This window comes from Periophthalmus magnuspinnatus, chromosome 6 (genome assembly GCF_009829125.3).
Source record: "Periophthalmus magnuspinnatus isolate fPerMag1 chromosome 6, fPerMag1.2.pri, whole genome shotgun sequence".
Lineage (NCBI taxonomy): Eukaryota > Metazoa > Chordata > Actinopteri > Gobiiformes > Gobiidae > Periophthalmus > Periophthalmus magnuspinnatus.
This window is the reverse complement of record NC_047131.1, coordinates 33,715,036-33,741,546: the sequence shown is the minus strand read 5'-3', so window position 1 is coordinate 33,741,546 and position 26,511 is coordinate 33,715,036. Positions and strand designations below refer to the sequence as shown.

At 42.9% G+C, this 26,511-nt stretch overlaps 2 protein-coding genes across 2 annotated transcripts in view; one reads left to right on the top strand and one right to left on the bottom strand.

The window, feature by feature from the left end:
• Nucleotides 1-1,878, top strand: part of LOC117371933 (insulin gene enhancer protein ISL-2A-like) — a 3,580-nt gene extending 1,702 nt beyond the window's left edge. The window contains exons 4-6 of the mRNA XM_055222235.1: nucleotides 192-448; nucleotides 633-782; nucleotides 1,789-1,878. Coding sequence (XP_055078210.1) covers nucleotides 192-448; nucleotides 633-782; nucleotides 1,789-1,878 — 497 coding nt within the window. The remainder of the gene's footprint in view (nucleotides 1-191; nucleotides 449-632; nucleotides 783-1,788) is intronic.
• Nucleotides 1,879-2,869: 991 nt separating this feature from the next.
• Nucleotides 2,870-26,511, bottom strand: part of scaper (S-phase cyclin A-associated protein in the ER) — a 40,264-nt gene continuing 16,622 nt past the window's right edge. The window contains exons 17-30 of the mRNA XM_055222260.1: nucleotides 25,706-25,858; nucleotides 24,805-24,912; nucleotides 24,016-24,152; nucleotides 22,924-22,989; nucleotides 21,139-21,265; nucleotides 17,776-17,891; nucleotides 13,080-13,203; nucleotides 11,909-12,126; nucleotides 11,676-11,831; nucleotides 10,970-11,201; nucleotides 9,267-9,416; nucleotides 6,759-6,950; nucleotides 4,352-4,400; nucleotides 2,870-3,245 (exon numbers count right to left, since the gene is read on the bottom strand). Of these exons, the coding sequence (XP_055078235.1) occupies nucleotides 3,148-3,245; nucleotides 4,352-4,400; nucleotides 6,759-6,950; nucleotides 9,267-9,416; nucleotides 10,970-11,201; nucleotides 11,676-11,831; nucleotides 11,909-12,126; nucleotides 13,080-13,203; nucleotides 17,776-17,891; nucleotides 21,139-21,265; nucleotides 22,924-22,989; nucleotides 24,016-24,152; nucleotides 24,805-24,912; nucleotides 25,706-25,858 (1,926 nt within the window). The 3' untranslated portion in view covers nucleotides 2,870-3,147. The remainder of the gene's footprint in view (nucleotides 3,246-4,351; nucleotides 4,401-6,758; nucleotides 6,951-9,266; nucleotides 9,417-10,969; nucleotides 11,202-11,675; nucleotides 11,832-11,908; nucleotides 12,127-13,079; nucleotides 13,204-17,775; nucleotides 17,892-21,138; nucleotides 21,266-22,923; nucleotides 22,990-24,015; nucleotides 24,153-24,804; nucleotides 24,913-25,705; nucleotides 25,859-26,511) is intronic.

Below are 26,511 nucleotides of genomic sequence, written 5' to 3'. Positions count from 1 at the left end.
CAGTTTAAATGTTCTGTGTAAATGTTCAGTTTAAATGTTCAGTTTAAATGTTCTGTGTAAATGTTCAGTTTAAATGTTCAGTTTAAATGTTCTGTGTAAATGTTCAGTTTAAATGTTCAGTTTAAATGTTCTGTGTAAATGTTCTGTGTAAATGTTCAGTTTAAATGTTCTGTGTAAATGTTCTGACCCAGGTTCGGTCCAGGTGAGACACACACCTGTCCATCACACACGCAGCTCCTCAGAGAAGTCCACGCGTGTGCGGACGGTGCTGAACGAGAAGCAGCTGCACACTCTGCGCACGTGTTATAACGCAAACCCTCGTCCGGACGCACTCATGAAGGAGCAGCTCGTGGAGATGACCGGCCTCAGCCCCAGAGTCATCAGAGTCTGGTTCCAAAACAAACGCTGCAAAGACAAAAAGAGGAGCCTGGTCCTGAGGCAGGAGGAGGTGAGGCCTGGACGTTCTACCAAGATCTGTTTTATTTATCCAAAAATTACAAAATATTACAATTTATGTTGTTATTTTGGACGTCCTCAACACCACAGCAGAGAAGCAGTTTCCAGGTGTGGACAAAATGTAAATGTGTTTTGTTGTGTGTGTGTTGTGTGTTGTGTGTGTTGTGTGTGTGTAGAGTCTGCAGGGGCTGACGGCCACACTGCTCACAGTGTCCAGTCCTGTCCATCACCTCCAGAGTCCAGAGGCGGAGCTCCTGGACGTGGAGACACAGCGGCCTGTGTGGACGTCCTTCAACCACACAACACTCCAGCCGCACGTCCTTCAGGTGAGAAGAACATTTAACACAACTACAACAAATGTAAAACACATGTCCTCACACGTCCACACATGTCCTCACATGTCCACATAGGTCCTCACACGTCCTTCAGGTGAGAAGAACATTTAACACAACTACAACAAATGTAAAACACATGTCCTCACACGTCCACACATGTCCTCACTTGTCCACACATGTCCTCACACGTCCTTCAGGTGAGAAGAACATTTAACACAACTACAACAAATGTAAAACACACGTCCTCACATGTCCACACATGTCCTCACATGTCCACATACGTCCTCACACGTCCTTCAGGTGAGAAGAACATTTAACACAACTACAACAAATGTAAAACACACGTCCTCACTCGTCCACACATGTCCTCACTTGTCCACACATGTCCTCACTCGTCCACACATGTCCTCACTTGTCCACACTTGTGCTCACTCATTCACACACGTCCTCACTTGTCCTCACTCGTCCACACATGTCCTCACTCGTCCACACACGTCCTCACTCGTCCACACATGTCCTCACTCGTCCACACATGTCCTCACTTGTCCACACACGTCCTCACTTGTCCACACTTGTGCTCACTCATTCACACACGTCCTCACTTGTCCACACATGTCCTCACTCGTCCACACACGTCCTCACTTGTCCACACTTGTGCTCACTCATTCACACATGTCCTCACTTGTCCACACATGTCCTCACTTGTCCACACACGTCCTCACTTGTGCTCACTCATTCACACACGTCCTCACTTGTCCTCACTCGTCCACACATGTCCTCACTCGTCCACACACGTCCTCACTCGTCCACACATGTCCTCACTCGTCCACACATGTCCTCACTTGTCCACACACGTCCTCACTTGTCCACACTTGTGCTCACTCATTCACACACGTCCTCACTCGTCCACACATGTCCTCACACATCCACACATGTCCTCACTCGTCCACACACGTCCTCACTTGTCCACACATGTCCTCCCTGTGTCTGTGTCCAGGTGTTGGACTCCCAGAGCAGCTCTTCGTGCAGTGACGTGTCTCTGTCAGACACTCAGAGCAGCCTGGTCCTCAGTCCTGGAGACACGTGAGACGGTGGATTAAAGCTGGACATTCTGGTGTCTGGAGCTCATCAGACTCGTGCGGACAGAAAAGAGGCTTTCACTGAGTAAATATGTTATATTTATTGAAGAATTATGCAATAAGAAACTGATGAGCTTGGTTCATGTTTCAGTTCATAGTTAGATTTTTAAAAAGGTTGTAATAAAAATAAAAAAAGACTGAACATGTGCTGTGTGTGTTTAAGATCTAGGTCAAAATAAAATCATCCCTAGATTCAATTCAAATTCAAACTGTTGAGTCCAGTTTTTCTCTTTTATTCCAGAAAACATTTAACTGTCATTTTTTTTTAATTTTTTGCATTGCTCCTGTGTAAAAATTAAAATCTAAAGTTTTATCTTTATTTATCTAAGCAATAGTATTAGTATCAATATTAGTGACACAAATGTGACCGAACGCAGATGTACAAAGACAAATGCTCCAAAAAGAACAGGAAAAAGGACAAACATGTTTATAAAACTTTTTCATCTTAATGTCAATGGTGGAAGAAGTGCTTAGTTTTGTTACTTAAGTAAAAATACAGATACTGGAGCAAAGAAATATTCAAGTATAAGTATCACATGATAAAATCGACTCGGTTAAAAGTATTGAAGTACTTGTTTACAATGTACTGCAGCTGTTTTAAGGCTCGTTTGGAGAGGCCAGTGAGCAGGACGTTACAGTCGTCTAACCTACTGGACACAAACGCAGGATAAGTCTCTAAGTCTGGTTTTGACAGTTTACCTTTGATTTTTGTAGGTACAGTACTTTTAATAATTTTACTTCATTACCTTCCACCACAGATTAATACACTAAGGATGAATATAAGATGTTTGTGTTGTGAGATTATGGAATCAAACAAAAACTAAAGTCCAATGTTTGATCGTTTTTTTGCAAAAGAAACATAAATCCTTTGAAAATTCATGGTTTCTTATTTATTTCACCTGCATATATGAAATTAAACTCACTTAAGAAGATTAAATAAACCAATAAATAAACATTTATTTAGTGCAGCCACAAAAACAAAATGGAACACAACATGAGAATACACATGTACAAGGATTTTCCCAACAGAAGAAACAAAACATTCACCGTTATGGGATTACAGCATTCACACGTTTAAACTTATATATTAATAAAACAGCTTAAACTATAAACTTTAACCAGTATAACGATTTAACAGCGTAATGAGTGGAGCGTGTGGTGTGCAAAGGCAAAACCTGATCCAAAATGAGTGACGGAAACAAGCAGAAGTGTAGTGTTTATGACGGCTCCTTTTGCAGGAAGAACTTGAGCGCAGAGTCCCACTGATCTCTGGGAAAACGAACAGACAGCTCCCCATAGTCCGGCACCAGAGGAACTGGAATCACGAGACAGAGGATTAAGTCACCACAGCTTTTTACAGCTCCATATATCGCTCAAGTAAATATAAACGATAATATTGAACCTCATTTAAGACACTGACACAAAACCCAAGAGCAGATTTAAACCACAGAGAAACCTCCAAAGGCTCCGGTGTGTTTGAAAGTGTTTAAAGTGTGTTTAAAAGTGTTTAAAGTGTGTTTAAAAGTGTTTAAAGTGTGTTTAAAAGTGTTTAAAGTGTTTAAAAGTGTTTAAAGTGTGTTTAAAAGTGTTTAAAAATATTTAAAGTGTGTTTAAAATGGCTCAAACTGAGAGTGGGACTAAGTTTACCCTTTGGAATTATGCAGAATCTAAAAAAAAAACCTTTAAAGTATAATAATAATAATTTTAAAACTAACTGATACCGAACCCAACAAACAGAATATCATCCAGAGTTTGTGTTGGAAAAATATATCACATTACAAGTAAATGTAAGTCTAGAGCACAGCGTCGGACAGAACGTGGAGAAGTGGAAGTAAATCACTCACATCATTTGGTTATGATCATAAATGTTATCGTTTTGTGATACTGGATAAAGAAAGCTCTGGGATATGTGCTCCCCAAACCTGTTTAGTTCTAAACGGAGGATCATCTCTGGTTTAGTGTTTAAGAGGAGTCTGTGTCCAGTGGTCCAGCCAAAACAGAGTAAACCAGAAATAAAACACATGTACGGAATAAATACAACATGTGGACGAGATGTTTGAAATGGAAATGATGCAGGAGGAACTGTGTAGAGAAATGGACAAAACGGCCGAGTTACAAAATGTCTTTAAAAAACTGTAAGGGTCAGATCTCCTGCTGTGATAAAATACATCCCTTGTCTAATGTGTTTATGTGTGTGTATTTTCAATATTTCACATTTTTAAAGTATAAAAAAACAACTGATATTACGATGCCAAATATGTTTTTTTGTGCCCAAATCTCTCACTCACGTCTGCTCTGCTCCAGGGCTGATTCTTGAGTTGGTTCAGTGTTAATCAGTAAAAAAAATGCATAAAAATAGTAGAGAAAAAGATTTGATTCTTTTAAAAAATGAGATCGGGATCCCACCGACTCATGACTTACCCGCCTGCTTGGTTTTGTTGTCGGACTCTTTCTCGTTTGCAGCACAGTCCTAGAGGACAGCAAACACACTTCATGTACAAATGTCATTACAAAGACACATGATTAGATATATTTTTATATATATTATTTATTTTTTAATCACGTTGCATTTTTGTTTTGAGGCTTTGATTAAAGAGGCGTCTTTTTGAATGAACTCCCTATTTCTCGAGAGAAGCACAGTGTGTGTCACGGTTCTATGTGGCTGTGTTAAAAATGTCGTGTTTGGAACAAAGATTAGGGACATTACTGAACTAAAGTCAAAGATACAGATGTGACTGAATCATTGACGAAGTTTAAATCTGTGGACAAATCGTTGTAGGAGTGAAGACGTTTGGCTGCTCGGCTTGGACAAGCAGCCAAACGTCTTCACTCCTACAACTTCATCTTCAAGTCTGATAAATATATATCCGATCAACTGCCTTTGTAATTTCATCTCCTCTCCAAAATATCCAAAAAAAACATCTAGGACGTGATGATGTCATACTCCCAGATGGAGCAAGACACAGTTTCTCCTGTTGATTGACATTTCTTACACGATATCTCAAAGGAAAACGCACAAATGTTTAACGAGATCATTTCTATCCTGAGCTGACTCCAGAACTCTCTGCACTACAACAAAAAAATACATTTTAAAAACATTATTTTCAGATGCCCCACATTTGTATTAAATATGACTGGCCAATAGAAAGTTGTGATGTCGTCTGAAACCCACCAATAGGAACGCAGTGACATCATTTTATCTGAAAAATGCCCCTCAGCGTCACCGAGGCAGAACTGAAGAACAGACCATGTGTGTTTCTTTAGTTTTATTATTAGACTTATTTATGTCAGTTTAAAAAAAAAAAAAAAAAAAAAAGAGCTTTACACAGCAGAATGGAAAGTGAAAGTAGTTTCTCGTTGTTGCTGCGACTGTGTAGAGCTTATCTTCTGTATCGTTAGCTAACAAGCTAGCTAAAAGACACTTAAACTCATCCTACAACTATTTATATCCTCCACACAGATTCAGAAACATGTCTCCTGTCCAGAACCACACGCTGTGACAAAACTTTACACAGACAAGTGTCCTGCCTCCCTGATTTCAGAGCATGTGATTGACAGGAAGCTTAACCAATCAGAGACATGCATGGTCAATTTGGGTAAAAACAAACATGGCAGCTTATGTGTGAAAAAGGGGTAAAAAAAACAACAACATAAACGACTGAAACAGCAGATCTGAGCAAAAGAAACAATGGAAGCACCAAACTTATTGCAGTGGTTCTATAGTTTGATCTAAATGTTGTGAAAATTTTGGAGAGGAGACGTGTTCTGCATTTGAGAAACATGTTAAGAAATGAGCGACTGTGTTTGGGCCGTGTCGTGTTTGGACAGAGGATTTTCAGCCCCTATTGTCCAGTTCCAGATGGTTCTAGACTGGAGCAGAAAGTGGACGGGACGAGCTGAGACAAACACACATGTTCTTTAAGGAGAGAAAAGTTCTGTTCTTCTGTGTCATGTGACTCTGCAGAGCCCCTGTGCTTCATTTAGTGTTTTGAGCTTTTATTGGAGAAAATGTGTTTATTTGTCATATAACCTCAGACGTCACCGCTCGTTCTAAAAGTTCAGAATGTTGTGATGTCATCAGTACGACCTTTCTCTCGTGTTATTTACAATTTGGTGGTTTCATTGTTGATCCTGCAAAAATCTGCTGTTTCTTAGTCGTTTATGTTGTTTTTTACACGAACGGACCATGCATCTCTCTGATTGGTTAATTTACCTGTCAATCATGTCCTCTGAAAACAAGGAGGCGGGACATGGCTCCAGATCCGCTCGTCTGTGTAAAGTTTTGTCACAGCGTGTGGTTCTGGCTGCACAGGTAAAGTTCTGCTCAGTGATAATGTTTTTACCTGTCCTATGTTGTCTATTGATGTTTTACATGTGTCTCTATGGTGGAATATTCAGCCGTTACCATGGTGACATAATGCACACATTAGCAAACCCTGCCAAAAAGTTTTAAGATCATCTGAAAACTAAAGACAAAATGCAAAATGGACTTAAAGAGCACGTTTCAGGAGCCTGTGGTCAGTTCGAGCTCATGGTCCTGTTAAAGAGTTTGATTTTACACAAAAAGGTGAAAGTGACTCACTGAAAAACTGTTGGCTAATGCTAATGCTAATGCTAATGCTAATGCTAATGCTAGCTAGCTTGTGACTGTAATTTTATGTGTGAGACTTGTTTAACAGCACAGACCAGCTCACCTGTTCTAGCTCTTTGTGATTGTGTTAAAATGAAGCTCAGATTAAAGTTTAACAGAGATTCAGACAGAGCAGTGCCTCCAGTTAGCATCACCCCCCGAGAGCGTGAGTATTGTTTACATTTGTGGATGTTTCACCTGTATAAACGTGGCCAGCAGCACACAGCTCATCTCGTGCTGGAGGATGACCTTGTTGTGGGTGTTGTTGTAGCAGGCGGAGATGAGCGAGGGGAAGAGGACGCGGATGAGGCCCGGGTGACTGAAATACTGAAACGGCAACTGACAGAGTCTCTGCAGGACGCTGGGCTGACGACCCGACTGTACCATCCCCTGAAACACAAACACACGGAGATTCTAATGATTAAATATGAATATGATCATTTATACACAATCAGTCAGACGTTTAGACCACAGACTAAGACAGACTGAAACGTCACAGCTTCAGCTCAAATGAAGCTCATCGAGGCTAAAGCAGGAACAGGGACAGTCAAACGTTTGGAGACACTGTTTAATGTATTTTTTTTTCTTTATTTCCATGATTATTAACACTGCAGATTCTCCCTGAAGAATCAGAACTATGAACCACGCGCACTACGAACCACGCGCACTACTAACGACGCGCACTACGAACCACGCGCACTACGAACCACGCGCACTATGAACCACGCGCACTATGAACGACAATAATAATAAACAAAATATAAACTCAGAATAAACTGTTTTAGATTAAATACATTTAAAAAGCTGCTCTTTGACCCTGGTTTTCAGGGATTTGATCCTGAAACTGAGAGGACGAGAGTTTGAGCTGCACAAAGAGACGAGACTCTGAGGGTTTGAATATGAAATATTTAAAAAATATATTTAATAGAGTTATGTAGCAATGAAACAAACGTGACATAATTCCACATTTTACCTCATAAATCTGATGTGTGTAAACGGTCCACACACAGTCACAGTGAGGTCCACAGTGAGGTCCACATACACACAGTCACAGTGAGGTCCACAGTGAGGTCCACATACACACAGTCACAGTGAGGTCCACAGTGAGGTCCACAGTGAGGTCCACATACACACAGTCACAGTGAGGTCCACAGTGAGGTCCACAGTGAGGTCCACAGTGAGGTCCACATACACACAGTCACAGTGAGGTCCACAGTGAGGTCCACAGTGAGGTCCACATACTCAGAATACTGTTGTTGGAGGATTGTTAAAACTGTTGCTCTAAGAATCAGACAAACTGCAAAAACATAAGTCATGTTTGGCTGGTTCAAACTGAAGGGCTAAAGTGTTTGCTAGCTGTTAGCACATTTTTGCTAGCTGTTAGCACATGCTGCTAGCTGTTAGCACATGCTGCTAGCTGTTAGCACATGTTGCGTGCATGAGGCGAATGCATAAGAAAATTGGATTCTTAACATTTCCACAAATGTCAAATAACTCACAGATTTAAAATACAAACAGGAATTGAAAAGGTTTAACCTGTCGACAGCTCCAAACAAAAACCCGAGGTCAGACGGGTCAGAGCTCACAAATCTCATCACCTAAAATGATTCACCGCGATTAAAGTGAGCCCCAGAGCTTAAGTCTGCAAGTCTGAGCACGAGGAACCACCACCTCAGTGTCAGCAACCACACCCCCAGAGGGGCCTGAGAGGCCCGAGGGGCCCTACACCTCCAGACACCACCTCACTGACAACAACCACACCCCCAGAGGGACCTGAGGGGCCCCACACCTCCAGAGGGAGAGCCTCTACACCTCCAGACACCACCTCACTGACAACAACCACACCCCCAGAGGGGCCTGAGGGGCCCTACACGTCCAGAGGGAGAGCCTCTACACCTCCAGAGGGGCCCTACACATCCGGAGGGAGAGCCTCTACACCTCCAGACACCACCTCACTGACAACAACCACACCACCAGAGGGACCTGAGGGGCCAGAGGGGCCAGAGGGGCCCTAGTGCTCCAGAGGGAGGGCCCTTACACCTCCAGAGGGGGCAGGGGGGGTCACACAGAGAGAGGCCCTGGGACAGTTTTCCATTTTATGTCATGTTTTAATTTTTGAAGGTTCTATAATGTACAAAGTTGACTCTGGTGAACTTTAATCCATGTTCTAAAGCCGTTTCCTCCACAAAAACAGACCTGGAGTTGCTTTTTGTTTCATTCACACATGTTTGAGTCACATTTTATTATTAGTCTGTAACATCTACAAAGCTCAAAATGCTCTGTTCCACCTTGTGATGTCATCATGTGGTAGTTTTCAAGCTCCTTTTACCTTTAGTTCAGTCGAGATTGGCGAATTCCAGGACTGAAATGATCCAAATGATTCTAGTGAAGGTGTGTGGAGTTAAAAATCACAGTGGAGCACTTCCTGTATCACCACATGATGACATCACAAGGTGGAACAGAGTGTTTTCTTTCTATTTGAGAGAAGAACTCAGTCACTAAATGTGCGGGGTTTGTGTTTGTGTGAATGAAACAAAACACACCTCCAGGTTTGTTTGTGACATTAGAACAGATCAGAGTCAGTCGTTTAAACATCAGACCAGAATCATTAAACCATAAAAATACATCTGATCAGGGCCTGACACAGAAGGACCACAGTAAAGTTCTTTTCAGGATTCGGTTGTGATGAGCTGAACGGTGGCGTACCTGGTTGTCCGGGTGGTTGACGGTGAAGTAGCCGACGCAGATGATGACGTCGTGCAGTAGCGCCTGTGACGAGTGCTGGCTGCAGTACCACAGCAGCGAACTGGCCACGTGACGGAACGCCAGAGACAAGCCCTCAGCGCCTAGAATGGACTGAAGAGAGTTAAAGAGTTAAAAAACAAGAAGACAGAGGCCCTGCAGGCTCACTACTGCCCCCTCAGTCCAGAACACGCTCACTACTGCCCCCTCAGCCCAGAACACGCTCACTACTGCCCCCTCAGCCCAGAACACGCTCACTACTGCCCCCTCAGTCCAAAACACGCTCACTACTGCCCCCTCAGTCCAGAACACGCTCACTACTGCCCCCTCAGTCCAGAACATGCTCACTACTGCCCCCTCACTACTGCCCCCTCAGTCCAAAACACGCTCACTACTGCCCCCTCAGTCCAGAACATGCTCACTACTGCCCCCTCACTACTGCCCCCTCAGTCCAGAACACGCTCACTACTGCCCCCTCAGTCCAGAACACGCTCACTACTGCCCCCTCAGTCCAGAACACGCTCACTACTGCCCCCTCAGCCCAGAACACGCTCACTACTGCCCCCTCAGACCAGAACACGCTCACTACTGCCCCCTCAGCCCAGAACACGCTCACTACTGCCCCCTCAGTCCAGAACACGCTCACTACTGCCCCCTCAGCCCAGAACACGCTCACTACTGCCCCCTCAGCCCAGAACACGCTCACTACTGCCCCCTCAGTCCAGAACACGCTCACTACTGCCCCCTCAGTCCAGAACACGCTCACTACTGCCCCCTCAGTCCAGAACACGCTCACTACTGCCCCCTCAGTCCAAAACACGAGCTGGAAGAAAACTGTTTAAGTGATACTTTTACTGATACTTTGCAGCTCATGGCGTCAGAATTCCCAGGAGGTGTGATGCTAGCTGAAGGTACTACTCTGTCTCATGCTGTCACTCATGTTAGACTTAAGTATTTCCGGACTATAAGTCGCACTTTCTCTTTTCATAGTTTGTCTGGGGTGCAAGTTATACTCAGATGTGACATATGTGGAATAAAAGTCTGAGTATATAATTTCACATCTTCGTTACTTTCACATCAACAACCATGTTTTTTTCTTCATTATTATGCATTTTTTGACTTATAGTCCAGAAAATACTGTAATCTGAGCAAAAAGAGCTGACTTAGCTGGAGCTACAACAGATAAGCTGATTTGTGCTGTTAAACACGTGTCACACATAACACTACAGTCACAAGCTAGCATTAGCATTAGCATTAGCATTAGCATTAGCCAAAATCAAACACCTAAACACGACCATGAGCTCGGACTGACCACAGGCAAATGAAAATGTGCCCTTTAAATCCATTCTGTCTGTTTTGAGTAGAGACTATCTTGTAACTTTTGTGTGCACTGTGTCACCACTGCTGAACATTCCACCATAGACCTACACGCAGAACACCCCCATGTGGCATCACTGCAAAGTATCAATACAACAGAATCTATGTAAATGTTTTGTTTGTCTATCGTTAGTATAATAATAGTCTAAGAATTGTTTGGTTTCTTTTAGATGAAAGGCTGAAGTGGCATCAAGTCTATAAACATAATAATAAATACATAAAAGAAAACTTGAAAAGCCTAAACATTTGTGTATTCTGCTGCGTCGTACATGTGTGTTACAGATTCTTACTTGGAAGGCTGGCAGGTCGAGCAGGGCGAAGCTGTTGAGGAAGCGGATGCCGTTCAGAGCCACCTGTATGACCCCGGAGCTGTACGGCTCCTGACAGTGGGACGACGACTCGGGGAACGTGTGCAACAGGATGGAGTAAAGAGTGTGGACCACGCCCACCAGGTCTGTGCTCTGCAGGAGGCTGCTCAGGCCACATGGGTCCTGACGCTTGTTGTCAAATATACTGGCAGCGCTGAAAAGTCAAAATCACAATTTTCAGGTCAATAAATAAGAAATACTTATCCTGATACAACCACAGACGGTGTGAGGGAGAGAGAGTGTGACGCCACCACGGCTCCAGCTCCAAATGAAGCTCATCGGGGCTGGAGCAGGTGTAGGGACGATGTGGAGCAGAGTTCCAGATTTGGAATTCTGACCCTGAGTATCATAGCAACCAAAGAGCCAATCCAGAGCGAGGCTGTTGACGATAACGCTCCTTCCCGCTCACATCGCTGATTTATAAGAACATTTAAGACCAAAATGACGAGTCTGACAGCAGCAGTTATAGAGAGAGGGGACACAGTTTTTCTATAGAAAGTGAATTGGACCCAGAATCGATGGAGCAGGAAGTGCGTCCATGATCATTTCCTGTTGGATCGCGGCGGCGGCTGAGCTATGTCCGTTTATATAAACAGTCTGTGGGTAGAACACACGCAGAGCTACTCACCGTCCAGTTACCACAAAGCACAGTTTACAAATGTTGTGGAGCAGAGCGGACGCTTCTCGAAGAAATGAAGACATTTTAGGACAATCGTCGACGGGACTTTGGACAGACAAGAAGACGCCGTACAGTTTATCGATTAAACCCACGTTGACCACGTAGCTGAAACAGAGAGAACACATTCATTCTCAAAAGTACGTGTGATCTTCAGCGTCGTGACTCCGGTGCAGTTTACTCACCTGATGAGGTCTTGGGTGCGAGTGTTGAAGGCGTCTGAGGCAGAATTCTTATTTTTAGCGTCTGGGGAGGAGACTCTTTCTCCACTTTCATTAAAAGGAGGCCAAAGGGTCGAGAGGATGGAGGAAATGGTCTGCAGCAGACCTGTGGTCAAACCTTCAAACACCAGTTTGTTTACAGTGCGTCCGAATATGGACTTATCCTCGTCTGGAACGAAGAGCTACAATAACAAAAATATTAAATATATGAAACAAAACAAGACAGACCATTAGTTGTACTGTCTCTGTAAAACTGCCCACTACAGCAGGAGTGTCAGACTCATTTTCACAGACGTCTGGCCCTTTGAGAGAAAAATGGTTGCTCTCAAAGGGCCAGATGTAAATGTAAGACAGTATATACGGCACTTAATTGAAAAGGTAATGTAAAATAAATTTAACTATTTTTTTATCTTAATTAACTGTTTCTGTATTTATTACTTATTCAAGTTACAAATATTGCATATGAATTTGCATAGATATGAAAAAATGGTGGTGTAACTATCTCCTGATAAACTGATATTTTAAGACATACCTTTTAATTTACCTTGTCGCGGGCCACATAAAATGACGTGGTGGGCCGCATTTGGCCTGTGGGCCTTGAGTTTGACACGTGATATAGAGTGTTCCACTGAGAGTGTTTTATTTTCAGATTTTAGAAATAGTAAAAACACTTTTCCACCTTCATGTCACTCAAGATGTAGCTCCTCTAATCTCCCAATATTAAATAAAAATAGATGAAATGTGACGCACTTTAACATTAACGAAGCTGCTCGTGTTCACACTGGGTTGTTATGGGGTTATTGTATGAGCTCATGCACCTTTTTTTGTGCAGTTTACATAAAAACTCAGTGTTTGATGCTCTAAGCCAGCGGTGTCCAGTGTCATTACAGTGAGTCTTTCAAATGGGAGTATTTTACAGTTTTAACAGAGCCGGTGTACCTTTAATAAACTCGTCTGAGGTCTGTATCACAAAACAACATGTTCATGAGGTTATAAAGGCACAAACACTTCAGTCTGGGCCAATTTAACGGGAGGCACTAGGGCTGCATTTGGGCTATAGTTTGGACGATGTAAATTAGTTGTTTTCTATGACATAACATCTTAAATCTTGAATCGTGTCACTTCCTGGTCGTACCGTGAGCTGGTGCAGGAGCAGGTCCATGAGGAGGGTGATCTTGTTGCTAAACAGGACGAAGGAGCAGGTGGGAGGGCAGGAGGCGCAGGCCAGATAATAAGTGTTTACTGCAGCACACAGAGACCTGAGGACACGGACAAGGCGTTAGGTTTCTCCTCCAGATCAACTATTTTTAATGTCATCATTTTGCTACATTTCCATCCAACGAACAACACACAAAACTGCTGATAATGGAGAATGTGAGGTTAAACTCAAATTAAAGGGCCCGTGTTACGCTATTTTTTTAATGTTATGTTTTCGTCTCAAAACAAACTCAGAGTTTTGTTTTATTTCGTTCCACAATAATACAGGAAGTGCTCCACTGTGTTTTTAAACTCCACCTTCACTAGAATCATTTGGATCATTTCTTTCCTGGAGTTGTCTCTTATCTCGACACACTTCATGACATCACAAGGTGGAACAGCATTTTGAGCTTTGGAGATGTAACAGACTAATAATAAATGAAACAAAATACAACTCCAGGTCTGTTTTTGACAAGGTAACAGTGTTAGAACATGGTGTTAAGCTCACACGTAGGGGGCGCTGTGCAGGAGCTCAGTTCACTGTGGTTCAGATTTGTCCCGGAGCAGGTGACGACTTATTAAATGGAGTTTGAGTCAGGGGCCGAGCTGGAGTCTGACGAGGAGAGACCCACGTGAGGGGGCGGAGCATCTGCTCCTGACACCTCCTCATGTGGCAATAACAAGGGGTAACCTCATAGACTGGACATAGCTAACCTGCTAGCCGCCAATGGACATAGCTAACCTGCTAGCCGCCAATGGACATAGCTAACCTGCTAGCCGCCAATGGACATAGCTAACCTGCTAGCCGCCAATGGACATAGCTAACCTGCTAGCCGCCAATGGACATAGCTAACCTGCTAGCCGCCACGTTCCAAACAGGATGTGATCATGGGTGCACTTTGTATATAAACTGTGCCCCTCTCTCTATAACTGCTGCTTTTTTTTGGGTCTTAAATGTTTGTATTAACCCTCTACATGATCCTGGGGTTTTTATTTCACTATTGTGTCTGTAAATCAAGATATGAACATTAATAACAGCCAAATCAGGTCCTTCTTTCCCCGAGGTTGCTCCTGTTAGCGTTAGCAACAGATTCGATTGACCTTGTTGCTAAGCGCCCACTCCCTTCAACAGTCTCACTCCTGATTGGCTCCTTGGTTGCTAAAATACTCGTGGTCGGAATTCCAAATATGTAACTCTGCTCCAGCCTCGATGAGCTTCATTTGGAGCTGAAGCTGTGGTGACGTCTCACTCTTAGTCACTCCTTTACACTCTGTGGGTGAAACTGGCCTAAAGTCTCCAGGTGTCTATAGGTAACACAAAGAAGATGGATGAACTTCGTCTTTTGTAGTTCTTTAGTGAATTTAACATAATATACACCGTTATCATGATATTGTAACATAACAGGTTTTTCTTTTCACCTAATTGGCCGACACCTGATAGCCCCTCCCCCTCGACACATGATAGCCCCTCCCCCTCACACCTGTTTCTTCAGCGTCTCTTTGTGGTGAATGGTTTTATAAAGTGCTATACTCATCTGTCTCGTGTTGCACAAAAGGTTTGAAAAGACTAGTTCATGCCAAGAGTGATTTCCCTGATCCTGTGTTAATTATGTGTCATTACTTTACACAGGTTCTGCTGAACGGGGCCCTACACTGACCACAGCCGACCGCCGCCGGCGAACGCCACGACCTAATCTGTTTGGAACTAATTTATCACTGTCAAAACCAACTGAGGCAAACAGAAAGACACTGTGCCATTGTGTTTTGTCTGTGTATTATGTTTCTATTGCCTACAGTGTAATCTAGGGCCATTTCCTGAGTTGAATGGGAGACATTAGCCCCATCCTCACAGCTCAGATCTCCGCACGGGCGGTCAGTAGTCACCCAACGCAACCAATTCATTTCAAGAATAATTAAAACAAAAATCTCTATCTGTATATCTATATATCTATGTACAGTGCCACCTGGATTTAACTGAGGAAATATGTCCGAGCCGATAGGTACGAGTCAGGTCTAGGTTCAGCAACAGTCTGTGCTCAAAGAATGAGGTCAGCTGACACCTGAATATACTGAATGACCAGGTTATTCCATCAGTGGATTTTTTCTTCCCTGATGACACGGGGCATATTCCAAGGTTACAATGCCAGGATTCATCGGGCTCAAACCGACAGAGTGGATCAGGAGCATGATACGTCTTTTTCACACACGTCCACCACAGAGTCCAGACCTTAACCCCATTGAGAATCTTTGTGCTGGAGAAGCTTTGAGCAGCGTCAGACTCGACCAGCATCAATGCAACAGGTGAAACATTAATGCAACAACTGGATGGAAATAAATCTGTGACATTGAAGAAGCAATGGCCAATTATTAGAGTGTTTTTTGGGTGTGGTGACGTCACACTCAGTCACTTCTTTACAGTCAGAGTTTTACATTTCCAGAACCTTCCTGTGTGTTCCTGGACGGCAGCAGGTCCGGGCTTGAGTCACAGTCGCTGCCGCTTAAACAGGCTAAATGTGTGTGAGGGAGGAAATAGAACCTATGCCAAAACAAAAGGCGAATCCATGTCCTACGCCACCAAACAATCGCCCCATTCAGGGATCGTCAAGTGGCATTTCATTTGAGTCTGCCACTGATCCGGGCAATACCCTCAGAGCGTGAGACGTGTAGTCCGGCTGTGGGCATCCAGAAGGGCAAGGGAAGGGAGGAAATCAGACACGACGGGCACTGAAAACATCCTGAAATCAAACCAAAAGAGCAACTTCGATACACGAGACGCAGTCATGTGACGAGCCAGAACCAACTACTGCTGTAAACAGACGAGTGGGACAGATACGCTGATTGAGATTTTTACAAGGTTAAAGGGTCCTATATTATGCAAATTTGAAGAAACAGACCTGGAGTTGTGTTTTGTTTCATTCACACATGTTTGAGTAACACTGTATTATTAGTCTGTTACATCTCCAAAGCTCAAAATGCTCTGTTCCACCTCGTGATGTCATCAAGTGGTAGTTTTCAAGCTCCTCCTCCTTTTACCTTTAGTTCAGTCGAGATAAGAGACAACTCCAGGACTGAAATGATCCAAATGATTCTATAAATGAAGGTGTGTGGAGTTTAAAAACACAGTGGAGCACTTCCTGTGTCACCACATGATGACATCACAAGGTGGGATTCAGTTGGCAGAACTGAATTTTTCTTTTGCGATGGATCATACCTGGAGCACTGGGGGATTATGCTGATATTCTGCAAAATGGACTTTTCAGTTTTTAACCATGTTATAGATGTTTTCCTTTCACTATTTACGTGTTTGGACTGATTCATGTTTGAGTTTAATCTTTAATTGACTGTTTTCAAAAGGCCATTTTGTCAATTTGCCCCCGTTTAACGCCCCCTGTGACACGCCCCCTGTGACACGCCCACTGTGACACGCCCACTGTGACACGCCCACTGTGACACGCCCACTGTGACGTCCGCTCTTCCTTCTCCAGTTTTATTTTCTTAATCGTTGATACTCGTAGATTCTGCAGCGTCGCGTCGTCATTTTGGTCCAAATGTATAAAAATGCTCTGCTCTAGTGTGACGTGCCTCTGTCCACAGGGGGCGCTGCAGCGGCGCTTTGATGTGATGATGTTTACGGCGACGTCAGCTCCACTGGACACTGCAGTTTTCTAACGCGGCAGTCAGTGGATTTGTTTCTTTTATGAAGTGGTTTTAGATCAGGGGTGTTCATTACGTCGATCGCGATCCATCAGTCGATCGCGACGGCATTTTGTGTAGATCACCAAGTCACATGACTAATATACAGGACAGTCAGATTACACCTGACCCTGGGTCACATCATGGGCGCTGCATAAACAAGCGTGAGTTAGCTTAACCCTATAGCGTCGGATCCTATCGTCGCCGATAGAGCAGGTTGCGGACTTTCCAGCAGCGTAACTCCGCGTCGTGCTTCATGTAAATTCAAACGGCGTCTCAAAGTGGAGACATGGAGCTGTCTAAATATTTTACCCTCATTACTGTAATCTGCCTCTGTTGTCCCTCGAAGGCGACGAATGAGAGCGCGGGGCTGCGGGGATTTTCCCAGTCATTTATTTGATGCGTAAAAGAAAAAATACGGATGGATGTGTAAAACAGAAGTAGTTGTGTGAAAAAATGCAGTAAATTCTGATACTTCGTTTAACATGATTTTTATGGCTATAAAAAAAAAAGACAAAACCGTAATCAACATGATTATCTCTGTTATCACTTTCAAACAAAAAATGCAATTTTACTCCTGTCTGTCAGAAGCTTCTGCCCGAACTCTGCATCCCTCACATCAGAGCAGTAATCATCATTCAAGTAATTATGAACATGTAAGAAGTTCAGTTGTGTTGTGCAGTTTTATCTCATGTACATGAAAATGCACTGTACATGTAAGAATTCATAATACATTTACAAATAAATATATGTTTAACATTTTTGTATTAGGTGGTAGATCTTTCAGACACGATCATTTTAAAAGTAGCTCACACTGAAAAAGTCTGAGCACCCCTGTTTTAGATGAATATTGTGATTTAAAATGTGTAAATTATAACAGAATGATGCAGAGATGAGAACCATAGAGACACAATAGGACTACTTTCACATGGTCCACTCACTTGACGGGGACACGCGGCGCCGCGCTGGGGCTGGACACGGCAGTGATGACCTGTAAGATCTGCTCCAGAGCCAGAAGACCTCCGCCCACCTGGAAAGCCACTTGGTCTGCGTTGTTCTGTGGAAAAAACACAGGAAGTTGGCACCTTCTACTAAAACTGAAAATAATATTAGAATATAATACAATAATAATAAAAATTATAATATAATACAACATACACTAGAAATAAATGGTCCCCTTTTTTAAATAGAGCTTTTCCACATTCAAGTCTCTCAAAGCGCTTTACATCAAACAATTACTCACACATTCACACACCAGTGTACACAGACACTGGGGTGAGGGGGTTAAGTGTTTTGCTCAATGACACAACAGCAGCATTCATGTATCGGAGCTGGAATTGCACCACCAACCTGTGGGTCAGTGGATCTGACCCCTCAACCAATGATGTTTATGTCAAGAGCGGGATTAAAACTGACAACCTTCAGATCAGTGACACTCGACGAGCTGGAGGAAAAATCTTCTGAAATGTGTTCTTTATTTTATCTTATATTTTTTACCTATTTACTAAATATATGAACACTAAATGAATCTAAAATGATTCCAAACACAAACTGAAGAAATGAAATAAATAAACCTTGTACTTGTACAAGTTTAGATCTTGTACAAATGAGACATTCTGAGAAAAGAAAAAAAAAAACAGTTTGTGAGCGGATGAAGGAGGAGCAGCTGTTTCACGTTTTACAGAGAAGTGAAGTCGTCCAAAGGTTGGAGGTTTGAATCCTGCTCTCGACATAAACATCATTATTAGAGCGGTCAGACCTGCTGAGCCACAGGTTGGTGGTGTGATTCTAGCTCCCACAGATGAATGCTGTCGTCGTGTCTTTGGGCAAGACACTGGTGGAGTCCATAAGATTCTTCAGTGCATTTATTTTAATATTCTTTTTCCAGACCGAGGTTTAGTTTGGTCTGCACTAATGTTCTAACTCTTTAAACCGGGACGAGGGGCCTTTACTCTCACACACCTGAGAAACTGTCCCACCGAGAGAACGCCGGTGCCAAAACCAAATCAGCTGAACGCACACGCCACAATAACATCACGTGACCACTGTGAGGCGCTAATGAGTTGAAAACATACTAAACCACGGTCTGGAAATAGAATCAATTAAAATAAAAATAAAATAAATATAATAATTGTATCATATGCAGGCGTACAGCGAACGGGACAACACTTCAGGCTAAAGGCATTGGGAACTTTCCACTTCATCAGGTTTAATCCGCTCTCGTAAAAACCCTGTGGCTAAAACAGAATAGGAACCCCTGTCAGAAACGTTTCATAGCAGCTTATCAGAGAGTATTAAAATAAGCAACCAGGCCTGCCCAGTCCTGACAGTCTCCACCGCACACTTCTGCTCCGCTGACAGATCGTCCTCCCGTGACGAGTGAACAATACAACGCATCATGTGTCTAGGTGGTCCACAGACGTCTTAAAGGGCCCGTGTCACACAAAACTGACTCTTATGAGCTTTAAGACGTGTTATAACGCTGCTAGCACCTCAAAAACAGACGGGAGTGTGTTTTTAGTTGTGTTATTAGTCTGTCTACATCTCCAAAGCTCAAAATCTTCTGTATATGAAGCGTGTTTGGGGACAAACTGACTGGAAATCCAATTCAACATTTACCAAGAAAGTTAAACAAGCCCTGCACAGAGACCAGTGTCTGCCCTCGTGCCGCGGAGCTTTACACTGACATCAGGGGCTCAGTCAAAACACATTCAGTCTGCTCCTCATTAACCAATTAGCACAGGCCAGTGGTCAGAGAAAGCGACAGTCTGTCCCCGACCACAGTATTTCAAAGAAAACCTTTAATCTTTTTACATTACAATATCATAGTCTCTGGAAAAGGCCACAGTGTTTGGCAGCGCTTCACTTTAATCCAAGAGACTACTGTGCCCCACAGAGTCTAAAATAAACCCCACAGAGTCTAAAATAAACCCCACAGAGTCTAAAATAAACCCCACAGTCTAAAATAAACCCCCATAGTCTAAAATAAACCCCACAGAGTCTAAAATAAACCCCACAGAGTCTAAAATAAACCCCACAGTCTAAAATAAACCCCACAGAGTCTAAAATAAACCCCACAGAGTCTAAAATAAACCCCACAGAGTCTAAAATAAACCCTACAGAGTCTAAAATAAGCCCCACAGAGTCTAAAATAAACCCCACAGAGTCTAAAATAAACCCTACAGAGTCTAAAATAAACCCCACAGAGTCAAAAATAAACCCTACAGAGTCTAAAATAAACCCCCATAGTCTAAAATAAACCCCACAGAGTCTAAAATAAACCCTACAGAGTCTAAAATAAACCCCACAGAGTCTAAAATAAACCCTACAGAGTCTAAAATAAACCCCATAGTCTAAAATAAACCCTACAGAGTCTAAAATAAACCCTACAGAGTCTAAAATAAACCCCCATAGTCTAAAATAAACCCTACAGAGTCTAAAATAAACCCCCATTGGCATAACAAAAGTAGTTTGTTGCTCCTTGCATTATCATAAACTTATAAAAGAGACAACACTGGTCAAAAATGAGATCTTAAAACTCAAATACAGTGACATGTATAAACCAAAAACTGAATGAGATTAAATGATTCAAATAAAAATAATTTGTGTTCCCAAAATCTCTGTGAAAGTGTTTTGAAGTGGGCAGAGTGTGAGGGGCCAGGAGAGTTACTTTAAAGTAAATAAAAATAAACTTAAAGTAAAAACCATTTAGCTTTTTGTAAACCCTTTGACTCCTGTGTTTTCTTTGATATGTTTGGTGCACCCAGGTCATAACACAAAACTCAAAAATGAATTATTGAAAAGAAAAAAGTTCTTATTGTACAGTTAAAAGTTTAGAAGTTCATTACACAAAATAGTCCCTCGTGAGATTTAATCCATGTTCTAATGTTTCCTCAAAAACAGACCTGGACTTGTGTTTTGTTTCATTCACATGTTTGAGTCACTTTATTATTCGTCTGTTACATCTACAAAGATCAAAATGCTCTGCTCCACCTTGTGATGTCATGAAGTGGTAGTTTTCAAGTGAACTCCTCCTTTTACCTTTAGTTCAGTCGAGATTCAGAGCTGAAATGATCCAAATGATTCTAGTGAAGGTGGAGTTTAAAAACACAGTGGAGCACTTCCTGTATCACCACATGATGACATCACAAGCTGGAACAGAGTGTTTTCAGTTTGAGAGAAGAACTCAGCCTAAATCTGCAGGTTTGTGTGTGAAACATGTGAGAATGAAACAAAACACAACTCCGGGTCTGTTTGATATAAGGAAACATTAGAACATGGCCCTTTAAGAATTATTTCCAAACCTGTTTCTCTAAAATTCGTGATATTTCGCCCAGAGTTCGGTCCAGAGCTGAGACTCGGCTGCTGCTCCACTGACCGGTGTCCTGACCCTGCAGCTGCTTCAGGAGATCTCTGACCAACCGCTGGAGCCTGTAAAACAGCCACATACACAGGTCAATCACAAGACGTGCTTCAACACAGAGGCGAGAAATTAAATCAGAGAAATGATCATTTTACTCCAGAATCTCACAGGTCGATGGGACGATACTGAAAGTCGGTGTCACGATGATCATTATGTACAAAATAATTGTGGTTAAAGATTATATCAGAATAATTATTAAAGTCGCTGACAGTTAAAAAAGTTATCAATATGAATAATTATAATTTTAATATTATGAACATGTAATGTAATAGTCTACTTTTTTATAAGAGACATCAACATTTATCAGCATTTGTGTTTGTTTACATTATAACGTGCAGTGTATTTTTGTGTATTTATTTATTTATTTTTACTATTCACCATGAAGGAGATATTCTGTGTTTGATTGACTTGAATTGAACAGTGATCTAGAAGAAAACATCAGGGAGAAGTTTGTTCTGCACATTCTGGTGATGTAATGGCTCTGATGACGTGATGCAGAAAACACTTTTTGGAGAGTCTCATGATTATATAAAATGTCCCTCAAACGATTATTGTCGACCCTTTTTATCACAATGAACGACATTTTTACAGTCCCAGCTCTGGTATCGCACAGGCTGTAAAGAAGTGACAGAGTGAGACGTCACAGCTTCAGCTCAAATGAAGCTCATCGAGGCTGGAGCAGGTGGAGACCACGAGTATCACAGCAACCAAAGAACCAATCAGGAGCGAGGCAGTTGAAGGTAACGCCCCTTCCCCTTTTAGCTGGGAGAAACACTGTCAATCAAACCTGTTGCTAATGTTAGCAAGAGCGACCTCAGGGAAAGAAGGCGCCTTATTTGTCTGTTATTAATGTTCAGATCTTGAAAAACCCCAGGATCATGTAGAGGGTTAATACGAACATTTAAGACCAAAATGAGTCTGAAGCAGCAGAGACAGAGAGAGGACAGAGGGGACACAGAGAGGACACAGAGGGGACACAGAGAGGACACAGAGAGGACAGAGAGAGGACAGAGAGAGGACAGAGAGAGGACACAGAGAGGGGACAGAGAGAGGACACAGAGGACAGAGAGAGGACAGAGAGAGGACAGAGAGAGGACAGAGAGGGGACACAGAGAGGACACAGAGGGGACACAGAGGGGACACAGAGAGGACAGAGAGAGGACAGAGAGAGGACAGAGAGGACACAGAGGGGACACAGAGAGGACACAGAGGGGACACAGAGGGGACACAGAGAGGACACAGAGGGGACAGAGAGGACAGAGAGGACAGAGAGAGGACAGAGAGGACACAGAGGGGACACAGAGAGGACACAGAGGGGACACAGAGGGGACAGAGAGAGGACAGAGGGGACAGAGAGAGGACACAGAGGGGACACAGAGGGGACACAGAGAGGACACAGAGAGGACACAGAGGGGACACAGAGGGGACACAGAGAGGACACAGAGGGGACACAGAGAGGACACAGAGAGGACACAGTTTTTACACAGAAAGTGAATTAAAGCCAGAGTCGATGGAGCTGAAGTGCGCCCATGATCACTTCCTGTTTGGAACGCGGCGATTAGTAGGTTAGCTACGTCCATTTATATAAACAGTGTATGGCACCACATTTAATTTAATCTGATCCTTTTCTCCACAAAATCTACTAAAAAATATCCCAAACACTCACTTGGCCTTGTACGGCGAGTCGGGGACCTGCGCCTTCGCCTCCTGCGACGTCTCATATTCCTTGGCCCTGCAGAAAACAGTCAGTCAGAACAAGACGCAGCAGCACATGTAAAATAAGTCCAGTTTCGTCTATTTATTTGGCCTGTCTGTCAGCCGTTCCCTCGGTAACCCGGCTCCAAATAATCACACACCGATCAGTAAAAACATGTTTTTTCTTCCATCTTGTCATACCACATATAGACTTAACCAAACCCTCCGTCTGCAGCTCACACTTAACACGAGGGGATCAAATTCTTTATTCTACTCGATGTTAAACAAACAGCTGAGAGGGTCGTACACCCCAGCGTCACCGTGGTCTGGGTCGCTCTGGCATTCCCAGACACGATAAAAAAAACTATTGATCACAGCACATTCCACTCAGCCTTTCCACACCGATGAAATCACACTTCCTGGAAAAGCGCAGGTGAAGACTTGATATAAGTTCAGGCATCTAAGGATGGGAGATGTCTGTGTTTGTCTGGAGGCTCAGCGTGGCATTACACAGGAGATTGATTTTCTCGCTGTTGATTTAGTTTCTACAAATGACAAAAAACTTAAGGCTGGATTTTAAAAGGTCCAATATTACGCAAAATGGACTCTTGTAGGTTTTAAGTCATGTTCAAAAACAGACCTGGACTTGTGTTTTGTTTCTTTCTCACATGTTTGAGTCACTTTATTATTAGTCTGTCACATCTCCAAAGCTCAAAATGCGACGTTCCACCTTGTGATGTCATCAAGTGGTAGTTTTCAAGTGAACTCCTCCTTTTACCTTTAGTTCAGTCGAGATAAGTGGAAATTCCAGGACTGAAATGATCCAAATGATTCTAGTGAAGGTGGAGTTTAAAAACACAGTGGAGCACTTCCTGTATCACCACATGATGACATCACAAGGTGGAACAGAGTGTTTTCAGTTTGAGAGAAGAACTCAGCCTAAATCTGCAGGGTGTTAAACATGTGTGAATGAAACAAAAAACAGCTCCAGGTCTGTTTGTGCTGAGTTGATGATTATATCACAGAGGACAGTGTGAGCCTTTAAACTCTGATGGATCCAAACCTGGAGTTCATTCGCGCTCTCAGTTTCTTCGCCTTCTTTCGAGCTTTCTGCCGTTCCTCCGCGTCCTTCGTGTTCTCAGAGGACACAGAGCCGTCTGTCACTATGTCGACAATATACTTCTTTAAGGAAAGGTGCTCCTAAAAAGAGAGAAACGAATGATCATCACTTTAGGCTGGAGACTGCGCTCTGCTCCAAACTGACAGGAGTCACCATGGAGACACATTTAATTTATTTATTTGGTTGGGACAAAGCATGTTAAATCACACATCAGTGAACACAGGTTAAACAGTCTGAAACTCAACAAAAAATACAATTGGATTTAAAGAGCACATTTTTAGGAGCCTGTGGTCAATACGAGCGTTTGTCGTCATTCACGATGTTAAAATATTGTTATAGAGATAATAAATAAAAATGGGGTGGGAGTTAAAATATCTATTGTTTTAACACAATTTGACCAGAAAGAACTGACTGAGCTGATTTGTTAAACAAGTCCCTCTCAAATAGCATTACAGTGACAAGCTAGCTAGCATTAGCATTAGCATTAGCCAAAGGTTTTTCAGGGAGTCACTTTCACCTTTTTGTGTAAAATAAAACTCTTAAACAGAACCATGAGCTCAGACTGACCACAGGCTCCATTCTGTATTTTTTGAGCCCAAATTAAAAACTTTTTGAGGGCTGTGTTTGCTAACGTGTGCACCACAGAGATACATGTAAGTATCAATAGAGAAACAATGCAAACAAATGTAAATATCTGTATAAACAACAGAACAGTGTGTCTTGTGTACGCACCACCTCCTCGTCAGACAGCTCTCGGCCCTGAATGCTGCTGCTGTCCCGTACGGCCTGTTGGTGGCGCTTGCCTTTGGTGTGGCTGAACAGGTGAACCTCTGACGTGATCTACAACGACAGGTGAGATCGTACAGAGGTGAGCATCAACATACTGACAGAACCTTTTAGATACAGAATATGGAAAATAAATCTAAAAAGAGAAGTGAAAGTATCACAGTGGGGAACTTTGTTATTTTCAGTTCAGGAAATCATTGTGAAAGATAAAACCACAAAGATCTCGATTTGATAAAGGTCTGTGTAAAATAAACATCTTGATATTGTCTTAAAGAGGTAACTAAAGTAAATAATCTGCTTCTTCTGAGAGTTCCACCTGTCACTCGTTCAGAGGTGGAGGTGTGGGTGGAGAAAAGTGTCTTTGAGCAAAGAGCTGCGTCCAAGAGAAAAATCACTGACTCAAGAGAAGGGAATTTACCAAAACACAAGAATGAGATCATGATTACATTTTAATCTCCGTATTTCCAGCTCTAATCTCAAAGTCCAGTTTACCCGGTAATTCAACTCATGATTCAATACGATACACGGCTCACGATATTATCACGATATTATCACGATATTGAGATACAGGCGAAACTCGATACACAGCACATGATACTCTGTGACATACGGCTGTTTCTTTAAGACACAAACATATTTTAGCAACAATATTTCCTCTAAATAAAAAACAAAACTGATCACATAAAGATCCCCAAAAATACTGTTGGCGATATATCGAAACAACAGCTCACGATAATGATACTGTGTCACGATATATCGTCAAAGTATCGGCAGAGCGTATCGGCCATCGATGGAGCCTACACAGTATCGGTATCGGCCGTGACAGTCCCAGGTGGATCTGACTCACCAGCACAGAGCAGAGGGAGCAGTGCTTCTTTCGTTCGTACGGCGTGAGTTTAGGGGCGTAGTCCGTGTTGGCGTGACGTCCACTGCTCAGCTCCGCCGCCTTCTCTTTCCTCTGCTCCATCTGCTCCATGTGCCGTCTGCTGCTTTCATCATGCTACACGCAAAAAACAAAACACACACAGGTCACACACACACACACGCAGGTCACACACACACAGGTCACACACACAGGTCACACACACAGGTCACACACACAGGTCACACACACACAGGTCACACACACACACAGGTCTCACACACAGGTCACACACACACACAGGTCACACACACAGGTCACACACACACAGGTCACACACACACACAGGTCACACACACACAGGTCACACACACAGGTCACACACTACCATATTTTCTGGACTATAGGTCGCTCTTTCTTTGTCCGTTCTTTGTCTTTCTTATATGTGAAATTATTCAAATATATAATGTCAGATCTTGGTTACTGTCACAGTGACGACCACACGAGGGCGCTCTAGACTTCTACCAGTAACACAGCCACGCAGAAGAGGAAACGGCACTTCATCTACGTCCAGAGTGGGCGGAGCTGTTCACACCGAGGATGAAGAATTCAGTGGATTTATTGATTTGGAGTGAGATCCAGAGCTTGTTTTTTCTGCTTTATTTATGTGATTAACTGTTAATATCTTACGTTAACAAACCAGACACGTGTTCAGTTCTGTCTGAGCTTCATGGAGCTGAATAAATATAAATGTGTTACGTTGGCGTGATGTACTGATATTCAGCCTGTTG